General features: G+C 55.0%; 2 protein-coding genes across 12 annotated transcripts; one reads left to right on the top strand and one right to left on the bottom strand.

Annotated features, from left to right (window-relative positions):
* Positions 1-666: 666 nt before the first annotated feature.
* Positions 667-14,341, bottom strand: RNF40 (ring finger protein 40). Of its 6 annotated transcripts, none has more exons than XR_008494593.2 (21): positions 13,556-14,220; positions 13,239-13,441; positions 12,635-12,802; positions 12,361-12,502; positions 11,534-11,740; positions 10,860-10,981; positions 10,592-10,738; positions 10,425-10,499; positions 9,641-9,760; positions 9,365-9,544; positions 9,047-9,182; positions 7,904-8,025; positions 7,389-7,816; positions 7,183-7,300; positions 6,932-7,081; positions 6,521-6,733; positions 6,319-6,444; positions 3,911-4,051; positions 3,694-3,795; positions 1,689-1,941; positions 667-1,560 (listed from the first exon to the last, which is right to left on the bottom strand). XR_008494593.2 is itself a non-coding variant. In XM_054453458.2 (20 exons), the coding sequence occupies exons 2-20, from the start codon at positions 13,368-13,370 to the stop codon at positions 1,765-1,767; spliced, it is 3,006 nt and encodes a 1,001-aa protein (XP_054309433.1). In that variant the 5' UTR covers positions 13,371-13,441; positions 13,556-14,341; the 3' UTR covers positions 667-1,764. The 6 variants fall into 6 exon arrangements, 4 of the variants coding, with proteins under 4 accessions (XP_054309433.1, XP_054309435.1, XP_054309434.1 ...); XR_008494594.2 differs by having other exon boundaries at positions 13,518-13,614; XM_054453458.2 differs by having other exon boundaries at positions 667-1,941; positions 13,556-14,341.
* Positions 13,845-18,475, top strand: CFAP119 (cilia and flagella associated protein 119). 6 transcript variants are annotated; one of them, XM_054453466.2, is made up of 9 exons: positions 13,845-14,372; positions 14,692-14,723; positions 15,256-15,321; positions 15,474-15,643; positions 16,190-16,260; positions 16,456-16,572; positions 16,667-16,736; positions 16,813-16,902; positions 18,244-18,475. In XM_054453466.2, exons 1-9 carry the CDS (start codon positions 14,157-14,159, stop codon positions 18,420-18,422), a joined length of 1,011 nt encoding a protein of 336 aa, XP_054309441.1. In that variant the 5' UTR covers positions 13,845-14,156; the 3' UTR covers positions 18,423-18,475. The 6 variants fall into 6 exon arrangements, with proteins under 6 accessions (XP_054309441.1, XP_063511035.1, XP_054309438.1 ...); XM_063654965.1 differs by having other exon boundaries at positions 14,157-14,372; positions 16,357-16,572; XM_054453463.2 differs by having other exon boundaries at positions 14,157-14,372; positions 16,190-16,572.
* Positions 18,476-18,507: the final 32 nt, after the last annotated feature.

Below are 18,507 nucleotides of genomic sequence, written 5' to 3'. Positions count from 1 at the left end.
CCAGTCCGTCCTGGTCCAGCAGCGGTGGCCCCGCCTAAGCCCCGGGCGCCAATGGGGCCCGAAGGCGCCACCACTGAGAGGCACGCGGCCCCTACCGTGGCCATAGCCCTGTCGCCGGCGCCTGAACCAACACCGCTCCGCACCGGCTCTGGCGCCAGCCCCAGTTCCGCCTCGGTGAAGGATCTGCCCGGGGCGCCTGCAGCGCGCTGAGCCCAAGGGCGCCGCTCGGTACACGCCGCACTGCTCCCGAAGCCGATTGCAATGAAGGAAGTCACCCAGCTGAGGTGTCACGATCTGTGCGTTCCAGTGGTGTGGGGGTGAAGCCGCTGAGAAGCGGCCCGCAGGATCCAGTTCAGGCTGGCCTTTGGCCAGCGCAACCGGGAAACCAGCTCTCCCTCCGAGAACCTCCTAATCATGTGCGGACCAGGAACTACACTTCCCAGGATGCAGCCCGAGGAGTCCCGGCATCCCCAGGCCATGACAGCCAAGGGCGTGGTCAGACCGGGGTCCGTGAGAGCAGGACAGGCGGCTCCCCGGCGACCACCACGCTCTTCCCTTCAGGCCCAGTCCGGGATCCCTGCCGACCGTTAAGTCTGAGCCCTCCCAGGCTCACACCAAGCCAGCAAAGTGCTGCTCAGCTGCTGCAGCTAAAATCGGGGGACTACATTTGGGGTGCGAGGCCTGTCTACTCTGGCTACAGGCCGAGGGTTGAACGTTTATTCATCACAATTAACAGCCTATACAAGCATCTCTAGAGCAGAGGCTGTGGGTCCAAACGGGCCCCTGCAGTTCCAACCCTCTGGCCTCTCCAGGCGCTGCCCTCACAGCCGATGGAGCATGGCTGGGCAGGCAGACAGGACACAGGCTCAGTCACAGGGTGTCAGGGGGAAGCTCTTCTAGCTGGAATGATTGGAAGTTGGCCCAGCGGCTGGGGCTGGTCTGTCCCTTCCCCTCCTGGGAAGTTCCACCTCCACTGTAGTTAAGGCCACCAGGATGAAAGCAGGGTTAGGTCCAGGGACCCAGTAGAGCCTTGGGATGCATGAGGTGGGGGTAAATGGGCTTGGGAGAGAAGTGGAGATTGGGAAGGGGCCTGATTAGAATAGAAACTGATGATGTTGGTTCAGCACCTGCAAGATGAGGAAGGTGACTGCAGCAACCTTAGAGCTTCCCAAAGGAAGCGAGTGATGCCCCCATCTGCCAAGAGGGTACCTCCTTCAGCCCTTGGCACAAGAGCCAGACCAAGGTGTCCAAGGAACTCCACAGGACAGAAGCCCTGCCAAGGTTAGGGGGATGGTGGGTGAAGGAAAGTCTTCCTGGGGCCTGCAGCCCAGTCTCAAACAAGGAACAAGGACTGGTCCTCATTTGTGAGCCAGTAGGCAGGGAGCGAGCCTTTCCTAGGGTAGGAGATCACAGCCTGGGGAATTTTCCTTAGGGTTAAGATGCATCCATGGAGACAGACAGGTTAGGGCCAGTTTCCGGGAAGCTCAGTCGAGTGCTCTGGGCTCCTCAGGCCTCTCAGGCAGAACTTTTCTGTAGGGCAGTGCCCCCTAGGCTGCAGCTCTGACCTTTAGGAAAAGATGGAACGAAGCTTGGCTGATCCCACGCCCACTAGCATGCACCAGGGTCCCCAAACCAACTAGATGGGCAGGGGCTGGGCCCATGGGGTCCGGAATGGAGGGTGGGGCCACTAGACCTGGGGTGGGGAGGGGCTGGGGGCACAGCCCCCAGGGTCCATGGTGTTCCAGAGTCCCCTGAGTTTCAGGTTCAGCTGATGTAGATACGATGGAAGTCGTGGGCACCAAAGGCCGCGTTGCACTTGGGGCACTTCCTCTGGCGGGCCTCATAGCGGCCCCGCACGCACTCGAAGCAGAAAACGTGGAAGCACTTGGTAAGGACTGCATCCTTCTTGCGGGTGTTACAGCAGGGGCAGGTCAACCGCGCCTGGGCCAGGCAAAGGCATCAGCTTGGGAACAACTCTGACAGTGCCCAGACCCCAAGCTGACAGCAGGAGGAGTCCAGGCCAAGCCCACCACACTGGAGACTGCACCTCATCCTCCCATAACCCTGGAGGTAGGGACGAGCACTCTATGAATGAGCAAACTGAGGTGCAGAGGCCAAGGTCTCAACACTAGAAATCAGCAGAGTCCGGACTCATCACTGGGCAGTGATGGCTATCATGTGTCCCCTCAAAAGGACAAGGACCCACAGGCCCAGCCTGGACTCTGCCTTGGGGCTTCACCTCCTGCCCTACTGGCCTTCTCTGGTGAAATCCCAATCTTGTCTACCTCTTCACCTGCACTTGCTAAGTCACAGCTGGAATGGCAATGCAACTAGAAATCTGTTCTCTCTACCCTCAACTGGGCCCAGCCTCGGCACTGGCCAGAGCCCCTGCCGTGGGTCCCTTCTTAGCCTGAGACCTCTCTTCCGCCACCAGGAGGGTCTCACCTCCAACTCCAGACATGGATTGACTCAACTCAGCATCCCCCAACAGTGCTCCTCCAGCCTGCTAAAATCCCAGCCCAGCCTGCCGCCTCAGCAGCCTCCCTGCCATCACTCCTGTCTCCCAGGACCCTATGCACCAGCACTGAACAGGCTCCCAAGCCTGCCTCTACCCCATGGCTGCCTCCAGCTGCCTCTGCCCTTCAAGGCTCAACTGTTTCCAGGGGATGACCAAGTCATATGTGGTTTCCACCTCTGCCCCTACTGACATTCCCCAAGCCCATTCTCCAGCCAAGCCCTTCTGCCTTGAGCGCCTTCCCAGCCTCCCAAGGGGTCCCACAGGCACCTTCTCAGCATCCTTTGACACCATCCCATAGAACCTGCTCCCCCGCAGGCCTCCTAACCCCCTAAATGGTACTGGCTATCCACCTAGTTTCTCAAATCAGGAAACCAGGAGTCCTCCAAGTGTTCCCTTTCCCTCACTCCATGCATTCGATCCATCCCCGAGTCCAAGCAATTCTGCCTCTGAAATGTCTCCTGAACCCATCTACTCTGGTTTCTGCCTCAGTGACTGCAATACCATAACAATTTCCCTGCCTCCAGTCTACCTCTTCCAGCCCAAAACCAATAACAAATCTAACCACATCACTCTCCTGTTTAAAACCCTTTGAGGTCTCAATCTGGCGTACCACACCCTTCAGGAGGTGACACCGCCCAACCTCTCCACATTGGCTCCTCTGATTACAACCTCCGGTGCTGTCCCAGCAACCCCTCCGCTCAGGCCTCCGCATCTGCTGTTCCCTTTGCCTAAAGCCACTCACCCCCGTTCCTCACGGCCACGTCTGGCCTATTCTTCAGGTCTGCTGTGGTGACATTCACTCCAGGAAGCCTGCTGACCCCAGGCCCAGGGGAAGGGCCTCCCCTGAGTCCCCTCAGCCCCTCTGGCCTCTGCCATCACATTACACATCTGGGATGAGAGAATTACTTGGCTGCCTCCTCCCCTAACTGACTGTCAGTTTCAAGAAGTCAGAGACCAGGGCCACTTCCTAGCCTCCCAACCCACACCCAGCCAAACACTGTGCCTGGCTCACGGTACATGTACAACAAACAGCATTTGACTCTGTGACCACTGTGCTGCCCACTTTCTGCATCCCTACATTACTTCCAGGGTCCCCAGACTCTCCACTACGGTCTCAGCAATCCTGCATCTACAATTCCCAGGGGGACAGGGCACAACTTGGCCCACAGCCCCACCTTGTACTCCTTGATCTCCTCCTGGAGGATTTCGTCGGCATCCGCGTAGACCTCCACCTTCCTCTGCTTTTCCAGCTTGCGCCGCAGCCGTGAGATGTCCTCCTGGAGCAGGAGAGGCCTGGCTAAGGGCAAGGGTCCTCAACCTTGAGCCGCTTGCCCCCAGGATAGGTCCGTGACCGTGGACCACCCTGGCCTGGCCCCTCACCCCTGCACACACCTGAGCCCTCTTGAGGTTGAAGCTCTCTTTCTCACGAGCAGCCCGGCTCTCTGCCAGGCAGGGCTGGATCTCCCGCAGCCGAGTCTGCACATGCTCCAGCTGCACTTTCAAGTCCTCGGCCAGCTGGGCGGCTTCTACAGCCTGAGTGGGGTGGAACAGGAAGGAGGCACTGGTCTGAGCCTGGTGACTCAGGCATGTGGAGTCATGGCCCACCAATGCTTGTTGCTTGTGTCCAGTGCCCCAGTGACACCTGCCCTGGAGCTGCTCCTGCCTCCTGAGCCCTAAAAGCCCTCCCCTCCTGTTCTCCCTCTCCAGTTCCTCCCATGTGATGCTGTTTTTTGGGGGGGGTTTTTTGGTTTGTTTTTTGTTTGTTTTTTTGAGACGAAGTCTTGCTCTGTCCCCCAGGCTGGAGTCCAGTGGTGCGATCTCGGCTCACTGCAACCTCCGACTCCTGGGTTCACACCAGTCTCCTGCCTCAGCCTCCCAAGTAGCTAGGACTATAGGTGCCCGCCACCACGCCCGGCTAATTTTTTGTATTTTTAGTAGAGATGAGGTTTCACCATGTTAACCAGGATGGTCTAGATCTCCTGACCTCGTGATCTGCCCGCCTCGGCCTCCCAAAGTGCTGGGATTACAGTTGTGAGCCACCGCGCCTGGCCTGCTGTCTGGTTTTTGAGCCTTCACAAGGCTCTCCTCTCTGCTCCCCTCAACTTCCCCACCACACACGCAGCTCCCCTGGGCCTCAGCTCAAGTGTCACCTCCTAAAAGGCTCCCCTATTTTTGACAGCGCCTCAGATTCCTGCACAAGGCTTACTGTGACATGCACTATTTTATTTGGTGGATTACTGGCCTGCTCTGCCTGCCAAGACCTGAAGTTCCAGCTTTGACTGAAAGGCAGGGACCTTCTTGTTCCCACTGTCTCCACAGCAATCAGCGCAAGGCCTAGTACAGGGATGTAAAATATACTGCTTAAATGGGCCAGGCGCGGTGGCTCACACTTGTAATCCCAACACTTTGGGAGGCCAAGGCGGGCAAATCACGAGGTCAGGAGTTTGAGACCAGCCTGGCCAACACAGTGAAACCCCGTCTCTACTAAAAATACAAAAATTAGCTGGGCGAGGTGGCAGGCTCCTGTAGTCCCATCTACTCAGGACACTAAGGCAGAAGAATCGCTTGAACCTGGGAGGCGGAGGTTGCAGTGAACTGAGACCGAGCCACTGTACTCCAGCCTGGGCAACAGAGCTAGACTCCGTCTAAAAAAAAACAAAACAAAACAAAAAAAAAACACAAACATACTGCTTAAATGAATGAACTAACTGGAGAATAAAACAGCTTCAGAGGAAATGGAAATCAATGTTAATCTTAAGCCTTTAGCCAAAGCTAGACGTTTCTTATATTTAATACAACTATGTGACAGAACATCATCCCCACTTTACAGTTCACCAGCGAGTGGTTAGAAGGTAGAGCCTGGAGTCAAGGAGGCTTGGACCCAAATATTAGGGCCACTCCCTCTTGAGCAGAACAGTCCACCTCCCTGAGCCTCAGTTTCCTTATTTATAAAATGAGGCTAAAAACAAAATCCGGCCAGGTGCAGTGGCTCACGCTGTAAACCCAGCACTTTGGGAGGCCAGTGTGGGCGGATCACAAGGTCAGGAGTTCGATACCAGCCTGGCCAACATGGTGAAACCCTGTCTCTACTAAAAAAAATACAAAAATTAGCCGGGCGTGGTGGTGTGTGCCTGTAATCCCAGCTACTTGAGAGGCTAAGTTGGGAGAGTTGCTTGAACCTGGGAGGCGGAGGTTGCAGTGAGCCGAGATTGCACCACTGCGCTCCAGCCTGGGCGACAGAACAAGACTCCATCTCAAAAAAAAAAAAAAAATCCATCTTTTGTTTTTTTTCCCTAGGGACAGAGTCTCGCTCTTGTCACCCAGACTGCAGTGCAGTGGTGTGATCATAGCTCACTGCAGCCTCAACCTCCTGGGTTCAAGTGATCTCTCACCTGTCAGCCTGTCACTCGAGAAGCTGGGACTACAGGCACGTACCACCACACCCAGCTAATTTAAAAATTTTTTTGTAGAGATGGGGTCTCACTATGTTGCCCAGGCTGGTCTCCAACTCCTGGCCTCAAGCAAACCTCCCGCCTCTGTTTCCCAAAGTGTTGGGATTACAGACGTGAGCCACCACGCCCGTAAACACCATCTTGATAAGATTAGTGAGACTGAAATGTGACCAAGCATGTCAAGTACTCAGCATGTGGTCTGGCACATGTAAATGTTCAATATGTGTGAGCTGTTCTGTGACAGCCTGGCTTCACCTCAGGCTATTGCGTTGGGTGCTCTGAGCAGAACCGGAAGGTGAGGAGGTGAGCCAGCAGCCCAAGCTGTGTGTCCCCCTGGCCCAGCCTCACCTTCCGCTTGTTGAGCTCCAGGGCTTGGCTGCGCAGCGTCAGCTCCTTCTCCACACCCCCGAGGCTGCCCTGCAAGGCCCGTTCCTTCTCCTCCAGCTTCTGCACAGTCAGCAGCTGGGCATCCACCTAAGGACCAGAGGAGGACTCAGGGCCATGACCCCCCCCTCTCCAGCTCCACCCTGCAAGCTGGGGGAGGCCATACCTGGGACTTGAGGCCAAGGACCTGCTCGCCCAACTCATCCTTCTCCTCCCGCAGCAGCTTGTGAATCTGGTTGGCCTTGATCCGCTCTGACATTAGCTTAAAGTTGGCGTCATCCTTTTCCCGCAACTGCTGTAGCAGGCGCCCGTTCTGTTCCTGCATGTCCTCAAAAGCCTGACCTGTCACATCCATCTCTGAGAGCAGAGCCTCCTCCTCCTGCAGCAAGTGGGCAGAGACAAGATGGAATGTGGGAAGTGGACAGGATGGCTGTGGGGGAACCATGGGAAAACTCAGCGAAGCACAGAACCACAAAGGGGACCCAGATCATCAAGGTGCTGCAGGCACTAGAGGCACCAAACAGGGTATGAAGGGATCTCTCTGCGTTCCAACGCGAGGGCACCACATGGGCCGCACCTGCTTGGTAGCACCCAGCTTGCGCTGCAGGTGTTCTATCTGCTCCTCTGCCTGCCGAATGCGCCGCAGGGCATCCTCATCCGCGATCTTCTTGCTCTCCCTTCGATCCCTCTCCTCCAATTCCCGGATACGGCTCCGCAGCTCATCAACCTACAGCACAGGGAAAAAGAAACTCTCTTGACACTGCTTCCTGCTGACCTAGGACTCTGCTCTGCCTTTCTGCATGCCCCACAAGCTCCAGCTGCCCTCACCTCGGCCTTGGCCTTGCGTTCCGCTGCCATGAGCTGCACCTTATCCCGCTGCTCCTTGGGCGCTGACTTGTACATATCCAGCAGCAGTTTCATCTCCTTCTGGCTCTCCTGGGCCTTCCTGGCAAGAAGGTACAGGAGGAAGTCTTGGTGAGTGGGACTGGAGGCCACCTGGCAGGGTCAGGAAGGAGACAGGAACAGAGCCTCACTTGAGCTCTGCTCGGAGACCCTTGAGGAGTTCTGATTCCTTCCGCTTGGCTTCTTCCACCTTGGCCTTCTCCCGATCAGCCCTTGAGAGAGCGGAGGCTACAGGTGGAGGTCCGAGGCTGGGACCTTCTCGTTCCCGAAGCTCCCGCTTGGGCCTGGCCTCAGGTTCTCGGCCCCGGGAGGAAGGGCCCTGGGCCCCAGGGGTTAAGCCCTGGACATCCTCTTCAGAGGGGACCAGCTCCTCCTTCTTCACTGAAGTGGTAGTAGTGGTGGTGCCAGGCACTGGAGCCATCTCCTTTCTGCTGTCGGGGGTACTGACAGGGCCTGGCCCACCCTCCTCTTTCCCTGGGGCTGGGGCACTGAGGCCAGAATCCTCTGGGTGGCCCAGGTTGGGGGTGGAGTGGGTAGAGCCACTGGCCTGGGCCCGGAGCTGCAAAGGCAGAGAGGAAGAGGGATGAAGTCAGATGGTGTTCACTGGAGTCTAACCAAACCTTTTCCCAGGCAGGCCCCTTCTCACCTTGCCAATCTCAGCTTGTACTTCTCGAAGCTTCCGCTTGTATCGCTGGGCGTCCCCTTTTAGCTGGTGGTTGTGGTTTTGAAGACTACTAATCAGGTGGCGCATCTCACGGTTGATGGGCCCTGGAGGAGCATCAGGAAGTAAAGGTGTCAGAACCAGTTCCTGGGTTAGGACTCCAACCCCTCAGTGGGGGAATAGGCTATGCCATCACTCCCACTGTGCAGGAGGGGAACACTGCGGCCTCAACGGAGCATGAACTCATCAAAATAAATAATGCTAACTTCAAGGAAACTCACCCAAAATTAACTTGACACTGCCTATTCATACGACTTTTGCTAATGTAGAATATGTTGTGTTTTTTTCGTTTTTTTTTTTTTTAAGATAGAAACAGTGTCTCACTTTGTTGCCCAGGCTGGTCTCAAATTCCTGGCCTCAAGTGATCCTCCCACCTTGGCCTCCCAAAGTGCTGGCATGAATCACTATACCTGGCCTAGATTTTTTTTCTTTTCTTTTCTTTTTATACATCCAATTCCCTTTAATAGAGAAGGTAACTGTAACATTCACAAAAGTCAGTCAACTTCTTCTAGATTCTTAAACATCACCTTCCCAGTACATCTCCCTGGCCTCCTATCCAGAATTGCAACACTCTTTCTCCTGATACTTCCTATTTTCCTTTTCTGCTTTACTTTCCTATTTGTCACGAGCTAACACATTTTCCATTTTTCTTCTACTAGTTCGTCTTCCTCTAGTCTGTCTTCTATCAGAATGTTGCTCCACATGGCAGGAATTCTGTTTTGTTCACTGGGATAACCCCAAACCCTAGAACAGAGCCTGGCTCATAGGTGGCATTTGATAAATCTTTGTAACACAAGTATCTGACAGACAGAGACGTCATCAGACCAGAAGAATGAGGACAGGGCTGACAGCTCAGACTCTGCATGTGCCTGCTTCCATCAGCCACCCCAGCTGGCGTGACCCTCACTGTGCCTGGAAGCCAAGCAGTGCAGGCCCTGTTTTGCATAGGAAGCCGAGGCTCTGTGAAGAAAAAGGCTTTAGCCTCTTGCATCTGGATAAGCAGCAGCCCCACACCAGGGCCCAGCACTCCCAGATAAGGCCCCACTCCGCCCTATCCTCACCACATACCCGCCTGCTCGTTGGCCGCCAGATTCTGCTCAAACTCGATGCGCAGCATCTCATACTCCTTGCGTACCTGGGCCAGTGTGTCCTCCAGCTGAATGACCTCTGTGCGCAGCTTCTTCTGCAGCCCCAGCTCGTCGCTCTGTGGGTTGATGTGTTAAGGACCCACACAGCCCCTCGGTCCCACCTCAGGACTCAGTATCTTAGGAAGAATCTATTCCCCAAGGACGCCTGGCTGGCACACAGGGCCTCGGAAGCCACAAACACCTCAACACTAAGGGTCTGGCCCTTAGCCCAGCCCTAACGCCTGTTCCAGGGCCATACCTCCATGTGCTCGATGTGTCGCAGATGGGAGTTCTTGGTGGCCAGCAGCAGGCCCCGAGCCTCGTCTAGCTGGGTCTTCACTTGCAGAGACTCGTTGTAGAGCAGTGAGAATTGGGCCTGCAGCATGCGGTACTCTCCCGTCTCCCGCACTACCTCCTCAGGAAGGCTCCGCAGGGCCACCTGGGGCAGGGATGCCCAAATGGGATCAGCAACAGGATTCAAGGCTCAGTCCCTCCCTTACAGGCACAGGCCCTCTCAGCCCCTATGGCAGCCCACCTTGAGGCGCTCATTTGTCCGCACAGCCCCCTGAAGTTCGGCCTGCAGTTTCTCCAGCTCTGCCATGCGGCTGTTGGCCAATTCCTGGTTTTCCTCTAACTCTGCATTCAGCATCTCAAACTAAGGAGTGGGAGGCAGGGCCATGGGAGGCAGGGCCAGATGTGACAGCAGGCCTCCCTTACATCCCCAGCATACACTCCACCCCAAGCACCCCGTGCAGGGCAATGATAGATTCTGACACCCCAAACCAAGTACTCTCCTAAGGGCTCCCAGAAAAATGGGAGAAAATTCAATACTGCATGGTTGGTGCTGGGAACTAAGGTTCTTAACTGATGGGGAGTCACGGAAGCATTCCAGGAAGGCCTAAAATGCTAGTAAAGGGGAAAAAGGGCACAGTGACCACCAGATGCCAACTGACTCCAACTCACTCCTATCTCTCTCTTCTGTGCTTTATCTTTGTGGTACTCACAACACACTGATAACACTATTTTACTGATTTCTTGTCTGTTACCACAAGTAGAACCTAAAGATATATTCTTTTATTTATTTCTTGTCTGGTCCATGAAAGTTTTGACCTCTATTTTGTTCTCACCAATATGCCTAGTGCCTAGCACTAAGTATTCAAAAATTTACTCAACAAGTATATGAATGCATGAAAGGAAGAGCAGCAGGAGTGACCAGGAAGGGCCTCGGAGATGGATGTTTGTCCTTTGTCCTGAGGGGAATTTCAAGAGTGCAACAGAGAAGAGGTTGTGAGAAGGGGTGGGAGGAAGACGCCGCTCACCTTCTGCATGCTGAGTGTGATCTGGCCCCCCTGGAAGCCTGAGGAGCTCCCAGATACATAGTAGCCAGAGTTAAGCTGTGGAGAGAAAACAGGCAATGGACGTGGAGGGGAGGAGCTAGGGCCCAAGGGCCCAGCCTTGCCTCACCTGCCCCAGCACCCCGTCCCACCTGCTCTAAGGCCTCTGCCAGGTGCTTATTGAGCTTTTGCTCTCGCTTCCGCAGCTTCTCGATGTCCCACTGCAAGTCCTCCACTGTTGTCTCCATCTCCAGCACCTTGGTCTCTGCCGATGTCACTTTATCTTGGAGCTCGGAGTACTGGGAACAATGAGGGAGCAGATGCTTGGATGGGGGACTTGGTTCCTGAGGTCCCTGAGTGCCCATTTAACCCAAATCCTACCTGATTCTAATCCCACCCCCAAAGCCCCCAGCTCCTCACCTCCAACGAGATGCGGTGGTGTTTTTCCTGCAGCTGAGTGGCCAAGTCCTGCAGTCGCCGGTTCTCACGGCCCAGCTCTCGGGTGCGTGCCCGAGCCGCCTCACTGAGGGGCTCACTGTCCCCTGGGAAGGCAGGGCCCAGGTAAGAGCCCAGCTCAGGGCAATGGGGCAAACAACTAACTCATTCTGGAGTCTGCTATGTGCCCAGTGTGATCCACCAGCTGTCTTGCCCATTTCTCGTGACAAAGCCAGGAGTCTTTATCCCCACTGCACAGAGAAGGAAACTAGCTCAGAGAGAGGAGCCACTTTCCCAGCATGTCCAGGTGAGGGTGGCAGAACTAAGGTGGGAGAAGCCTGTCAACCTACAAGGCCTGAGCCCTTGAAGCTATGCCTTGCGGATCCGCAACCCACACCAAGTGCTCCAGAGGGGCCTCTGGCCAAGAGGCTCTACCGGCATCAACAACTCCTCCAACCCATCTCTCTAGCATTCAATCCCGGAATCAAAGTTGGAACCCCCACCTACAGCCTAACCTACCTCTTCCGAGAACATGGCTGATTTATTCCTTGGGGAATTCTGGCCGCCCTTGGACTCGGGCATTAGGGGAATCGGGAAGGGGTGCCATCAAGATGCAGGTGGGGATGGACACCTCTTGGGTATGGGCACAAAGAACCCACCTCGGCTGTACACTCGCTGACAGAGTTCCTCCACCCGGCGCTGTAGGCGGTCTGAGGCCTCTACCACACGAGACACAGCTGCCTTGGAGAACTCCATTCGGCCTTGCAGCTCCAGCTCCACCTCCTCACTGCTGCTGGCACCCAGTGCCACCACAAAAGCCAAGGCCGGCTCACTGAGAGGGGGCCGCAGCTGCATCGGCAAGGGGTCTGGAAGGAATGGACAGACCCTCATGAGGATAACAGCAGCAGTTACTACCACTCTGTACCAAGTTCCAGACTGAGCCCTTCAATACTCATGGTTCACTTAATCAACACAACCTATAGTGCACTATTATCTCCATCCTGAAAGTGAGACAAATGAAGTTCTGTGAGGTAAAGTAATTTCCTCAAAACTACAGAGTTGTGTATCACATCCTCAGGGAAGCTTCCTGTGCTTTCCCAATATAAATTAGAATCACACACACATGCATGCACACACAATCATTCCCTTTCAGGAGCCCCAGTACTTTCTGCTTACTATGTTTATAAGTTCCTCATTCATAGCAAGTACAACACTCATTTCTATGAAGCGTCAAATACATAGTTAATACTCAACCATAATACTGTTTTGAAACAAATGGGTGTCAAAACATGACTTGCTCTATAAACCAAGTTAGTCAGAGTCCAAAGCCTGTGTTTTTGTGCACTGCACTTTACTGCCCAAACATGAAATCCATTTCGTGGGGAGTAGTAAGGCAGGCAATTCAGGGGCCCAACACCAAAGTCCCCTCCTCCCCAGGACTTTTCCCAGAACTTAAGCTCCCCAGATCCCAGGACTCTGGTCCTACCCCTCAGCTCTGATGTCCCCGGCTCTGGGAGAGGAGTCCCATCACATGTTGGCCCCTCCTGGGTCCCAGGTGCCTCAGGCGCTGAAGACAGCTCCCCCTGGCTCTCATGGCATCGGAGAAGGGCTTCCACAGTTTCATCCAGCTGGAAGGAGAAAACATCAAAAATGTTATGAATCCCTTAGTGCTTTCCAACATGATACTCTTTTCCCAGCAGGGGAATCTGGGGATTGGCAGCTGAATCAAGGCCTGGTCTTTGAAAGCAGAAGGTATCCACCTGGGCCCAGTAGCGATTGACGATGAGGAGTGTGGCATCATCTGTGGCCTGCCGCTTCTCCAACTTCTCAATTCGTTCTCGGAGTTCATCTTCACAAGCCTGCCGTTGTTCCAGCCGCTCTGCCAGTTTCTTGTTCTTGAACTGTAGTACCTTCAGGTCCATCTCCTCCTACCAAAGGAAACAAAGGGGCCGACGAGAGGGTCAAGCAGGGCCCACAAACCAATCACAGAGAAAGAAAGAGAGAGGAGCAGAGCATCTGGAATGCATGGGAGATGGGGGTATTCCCACACTAACCGCTAACAGAATCTAAGGAGGCTCAGACAACACACAGCGAAAGTGTCTTGGTTGCGAGGAGGCTCACGTTGTTTCTGCCTGTCCCCTTGTAAATCGTTAGTCTTTGATAAGTCACACGCCCCCCGGGAACCTGTTTCCCTATCTGTAAAGGGAAGACAGGCGTCGTGTTCTCAGCTTCTTTCAACAGAGTATCCTGTAACGCGGACCTTGCTAAACTTGGGGAAGTGGGTGTAAGATTCCGGACAGTTTGGCCAGAGAACAGAGGGAGGGCTCTGGGAAGTTCTGAGGGTTGAGGCAAGAGCCCACGAACCGTGGAAGAGATGCCTCCAAGACGAATGGGCTCGATAAGAGTCGTGGTGGTCTTCTCCTCACGACTTAGCTTCTTCTCCGGGGGCCCTGAGCCCCCGTCGCCGGCGGCGCGTTTGTTGCTTGGCCCAGACATGGCCGCGGCGGCTGGAGCGGCGCAGGGTCCCCTGAGGGGCGTCAGACGGGAGGAGGCGGTACTTCCGTCACCTGCAGAAGACAGAGAGCAGAGATGTGGGAACGACTGGTGTTCCACAGCCCCAACCACCCTCCACCCCGCACACACCTGCTGGATCCCGTCCCCGCCGGCGCCAGAGCCCTCACCAGCAGCAGGGTCAGCCTAGCGCCGCCATCTTGGATTTCACCGGACGTCACTGGACGTCACTGGCCCCCCCCAACGGTGCGCAGGGCGCAGGCGCCAAAGGCAGCCCCGGATGTGAGGAAACTTCTTTATCTTCTGCTTCTATTAGTTACGCTTGGTCCCGCCACTCGGGTCCTCTCGCTTCTTCCCAAACACCTCCTCTTTCTCTCGGTGATTGGCCAAGAGGCAGTTCCCATAGTAACTGACACCGCGCTCGCACTTCCCAGCCTGGAGGACAGCGCCGGCCCTCGTATTAGCAACTTGGAAGAGAGGGCGCCCAGGTGGGCACTCGCAACTTCTTACGTATCTGCGCGTTCTCTTCGCACCCACTGGCGTGAGCCTGCGCTTTCCGCCTTCCTTCCCTCACAAGCCCCCTTGGCAACCGTCGCCGTTGAGACGGAGGGAGACGGCCCCACGGATTCGCCCCGCCGCGCCTCTCCGCGCGTAGATTGGCCGGAGCGAGGCGAACGGGCCCGGGCTTGGTAGCCGCAGACCGAGCGCTGGCTGTCCTGGAACCGAGGCGGCGGGAGCCCGGGGCGCCCCGCCGCACGGAAGAGCGGCGAGATGCTCAACCGCAAGACCAGCCACTTTTTGGGAATGCGGGTGCAGTCGGAGCTTGAACATCTCTCCGAGCTGCGGCGGGAAGCGGGGAAGGATCGCAGCTCAGTGCGTGGGTCGGCCGCACGGACGCGAGCGAGTGTGCGGACCCAGTCGACGACGACGACGGCGGCGGCGGCGGCGGCGAAAGCGGATGAAGACCCCGGAGCCAACTTGTTTCCGGTGAGGGCGGGACAGTCTGGTCTGCTCGTGAATATTTATAAACCGGCTCCCCCGCAGGCGCCACCCGTCATTATGCTTACTAACGTTCGGGACGTCTCCCCGGCTGCCTGGGCGAGGAGAGGCAGGGGTGTGTGACCCTGGTGGTTACCGTGCTCGCGTAGAGCACCTAGGGCCTGCTGAAGCCCTCCCTCGCCCGCGCCTCTCCTTCTTAGTCCTTGAGATGAGATGGCAAGTTACAGCGCCTTCTCCGGCCCGCTGGAGATTTCGCTACGGGCCAGGACACCACAGCTGCCTTCCCCAATTCGCTTTCTTTCCGCAGCCGCCGCTGCCCCGACCCCGGATCTGCATGTGGTGAGTGTGAAGAGACAAAAGTTACATTGAATATTTGCGTTCTTCCTTTATTGCCTCCCAAACAGTCCTGTCTGTGGCCAGGGCATCCCCATTTTACAGATGAGGCTGAGGCCCGGAGACGCAATTACTCCAGGTGACTGGAAGTTGGCTTTACAGCCTCTCCAGTCCAAAGAGGAGGCAGTGTGAGAAAAAAAGAGCCAATGACAGAATGTAAATGGAGTCTCATGGCCGCTAAGGAGTATTGTACAGAGGGGGCCACAGGGCCACAGGGAGTACTTGACCAAGGTCATACAAGGTAGTGGCAGAGCAGAAAAAAGAATTCAAGATTCCTAACCCTAGGCTTTAGAAATGGAGAGGCTCATAAGAGTTCATTTAGGCCCAGAGAGTTAACGATTTGCATAGTTACACAGCAAGCTGGCAAAAGAGCCCAGCTTCACGCAGGTGGCCCAACTCCCAGTCTCACACACTAGCTGTCACAGCCCTGTCATGATAGGTAACGGCCACCAATACTCTTTTCCTTTTACTATAACAGGAAGTACCTGGACATCCATTCCATGCACCAGCTGGAGAAGACCACCAATGCTGAGGAGATGAGGGAGTAGGGACTGAGGGGGGCACGGGAAGAGCTCTTGGCAAAGGCTGAGGGGTCAGGTTGGGAAAACATGAGGAATGGCTGACTCCAAAGCATGTGGTGGGTGTAGGGTGATGAAAGGAGGCCCAGTTGTCACTCACTCCTCTCTCCCTCCCAAGGGTGCTGGCTGAGCTGCTGGAGCTAGGGTGTCCTGAGCAGAGCCTGCAGGATGCCGTCACCCTGGACCTCTTCTGCCACGCGCTCATTTTCTGCCGCCAGCAGGGCTTCTCACTGGAGCAGACGTCAGCGGCTTGTGCCCTGCTCCAGGATCTTCACAAGGCTTGTATTGGTGAGAGGGGGCAGCTACCAGGTTTGAGCCCCAGGGAGAAGAGGAACCGGGGCTGGCACAAGTGACCATGGGAAGCAGAAGCAGGGGATTTCTGCCTGGAATATGTCATTATTAGTAGTATTATCATACACAAGCCATCAGCTTTCCAATCCACTGCTTCCTTATCTAGAAATTAAGGATACAGCACACATTTTACCGGACTGTTCTGAGAAATAATATATGCAAATATATGCATAGTGCACAATAAAACCTGCTTTAGAATGTTTAATAGCTGAAATGATCTATTTCTTGGTTTATTATGTCACTTCCCCCAGAATATAAGCTTCGTAAGGGCAGGACCTTGTCTGTCTTGTTCAGTGCCTAAAACAGCATACAGTGGGCATATAGTGGGTATTCAATGTTTGTTACATGAGTTAAGGAAACAAGCCAGCGCTGAAACCCAGATCTGTCTGCCTCTGAAGCTCATGGTCATAAACAGCTGTTGAGTGAAGTGAATGAATGGATACCAGAGAGGGCCTCACTGCCGCATCTTGCTTTCCCTACCAGCAACCCCCTTGGGCAACGTGGAGGAGTGCTACCGCTACTTCACCAGTGTCCTTTTTTGCCATGGAGTCAGGGTCAGTTCTCCTGGAACATTCTGGAACCTTTACCCATCCCCAGACAAGGTCTCACCCAGTCTCTCTCACATTCATCACCCTTATCTTCTTGTGAAGACCCCAGTGGGCTCTCCTTGCTCCTGTTGCTGGGCTTTTGGAGGCAAAGCCAGGGCTCCAGAAGGTAGTCAGGGTTCTAATTCCGAGTCACCACCACAGCGGCCTCCTTTTAGCATCGACCTCTTCAAAGAGGAACAGCTGCTGGCCTTGGAAGACTACGTGGTCAACACTTACTTTCGCCACTTCAAGCTCTATAAATACGTCTTCACACCCCAGGTAGGGGGTGGTGGACCATGAGGAGCCACCCTCAACCGCCCCTCCCCTCAGCGCAGGTGCACTCCTTTCAGCCTCCCTCTGCCTTGCTTCCCAGGTGCGGCTGGATCTGTCTTTGACTTACATGGGGCTGCAGCCACCCAAACTGTGGCCAGAGAGTGAGACAGGTAAGGGAGAGTGCCAGGGCAGGGCTGGGCTGGGCCAGGCCTGGGGCCACAGTCTCTTCCTGCTTCTGGTTTTCAGAGAAAGAAGAAAGCAAGGAGGTGGAGGAGCAGGCAGTTACCCCGCGGAAAGAGGAACTAGAGACGGTGGCCCCGCCAGAGCCAGAGCCAAGTGAGGATCTGGAGGGGGCAGGCTGCCCTGTCCCTCTGAGCAGGTGTAGAATGAAGGGTTTGGATCACATCAGGACTTCAGACTTTTTGTTTTTAGTCATAGAGTCCTTTCTCTAAATGATCCCTTATGCAGAAGTCCAAGATGACAGATAAAAGCATAGCTGCAGGCCAGGTGTGGCAGCTCACGCCTGTAATCCCAGCACAGTCTGAGGCGGGTGGATTGCCTGAGCTCAGGAATTTTCGACCAGCCTGGGCAACACCATGAAACCCCCCATCTACTAAAATACGAAAAATAGCCAGGCGTGGTGGTGCGTGCTTGTAGTCCCAGCTACTCGGGAGGCTGAGGCAGGAGAATTGCATGAACCCAGGAGGTGGAGACTGCAGTGAGCGGAGATCTCGCCACTGCACTCCAGCCTGGGCGACAGAGCAAGACTCTGTCTCAAAACAAACAAAAAAAAGCACAGCTGAGGTGGCTCCAGAGAAATGATCATTAGAAAGCCAATGACGGTGGCTTAAAACCTATATGACAGGTTGATGGGTGAAGCAAACCACCATGGCACATGTATACCTACATAGCAAACCTGCATGTTCTGCTTGTATCCCAGAACTTAAGAGTTAAAAAAAAAACAAAGAACAGGCCAGGTGCAGTGGCTCACGACTGTAATCCCAGCACTTTGGGAGGCCGAGGCAGGCAGATCACGAGGTCAGGAGATCAAGTCCATCCTGGCTAACACTGTGAAACCCCGTCTCTACTAAAAATACAAAAAATTAGCCGGGCGTGGTGGCGGGTGCCTGTAGTCCCAGCTACTGGGAGGCTGAGGCAGGAGAATGGCATGAACCTGGGAGGCAGGGCTTGCAGTGAGCCAAGATCGCTGCCACTGCACTCCAGCCTGGGTGACAAAGCAAGACTCCATTTCAAAAAAAAAATAAAGCCAATGACAATAACAGCCAGCACATACTTGGCAACAAGTGTGCAGTGCATGCCCTGCTCTAACCATTTTACATAAATTAACTCATTTAATCCTCCCTCAATCCTATGTGCTAGGTATCACTATCCACATTTCATACAAGGAAACTGAGGCACAGATAGGTTAAATAACCTGCTTAAGGTCACACAGCTACTGAGTAGGGATCAGAATTTGAATCTGCAAAGTCCAGCATAGCCACCCTACCCGACTACCTCTCACACAAGGGCTGGCTGACATTTCCTAAAGGGAAACAACATTGCTACCTCTATATCCCCCAGGGGAAATTTGGGGGCTGTGTTTGCCCAATTAGGGACCATCCCCCATTGCCAGACAGCATCTCTCCTCACCCTGCCCCTTCTTCCCTACCCCTGCAGGCCACGTCCACATCCTCCGAGCCTACATCAAGACCCAAGTGAACAAGGAGCTGGAGCAGCTCCAGCAGCTGGTGGAGGAGCGGCTCAAGGCCAGCGAGGAAAGGCTCAGCAGCAAGTTGACTGCACTAGAGCGGCCCTTCCAGCTACCTCCGGGTAAAGGCAAGAGCAAGACCAAGTGACCCCCAGCATTTTCCCCAATAAAGGTCTGGGCCAGAATGGCACCATCCCTGCACCCTGATGAGCACCTTCTGGGCTTTCCTGCCC

Source organism: Pongo pygmaeus, chromosome 18 (genome assembly GCF_028885625.2).
Source record: "Pongo pygmaeus isolate AG05252 chromosome 18, NHGRI_mPonPyg2-v2.0_pri, whole genome shotgun sequence".
NCBI lineage: Eukaryota > Metazoa > Chordata > Mammalia > Primates > Hominidae > Pongo > Pongo pygmaeus.
Note: the sequence above shows the minus strand (reverse complement) of the source record. Positions and strands in the feature narration are given on the sequence as shown.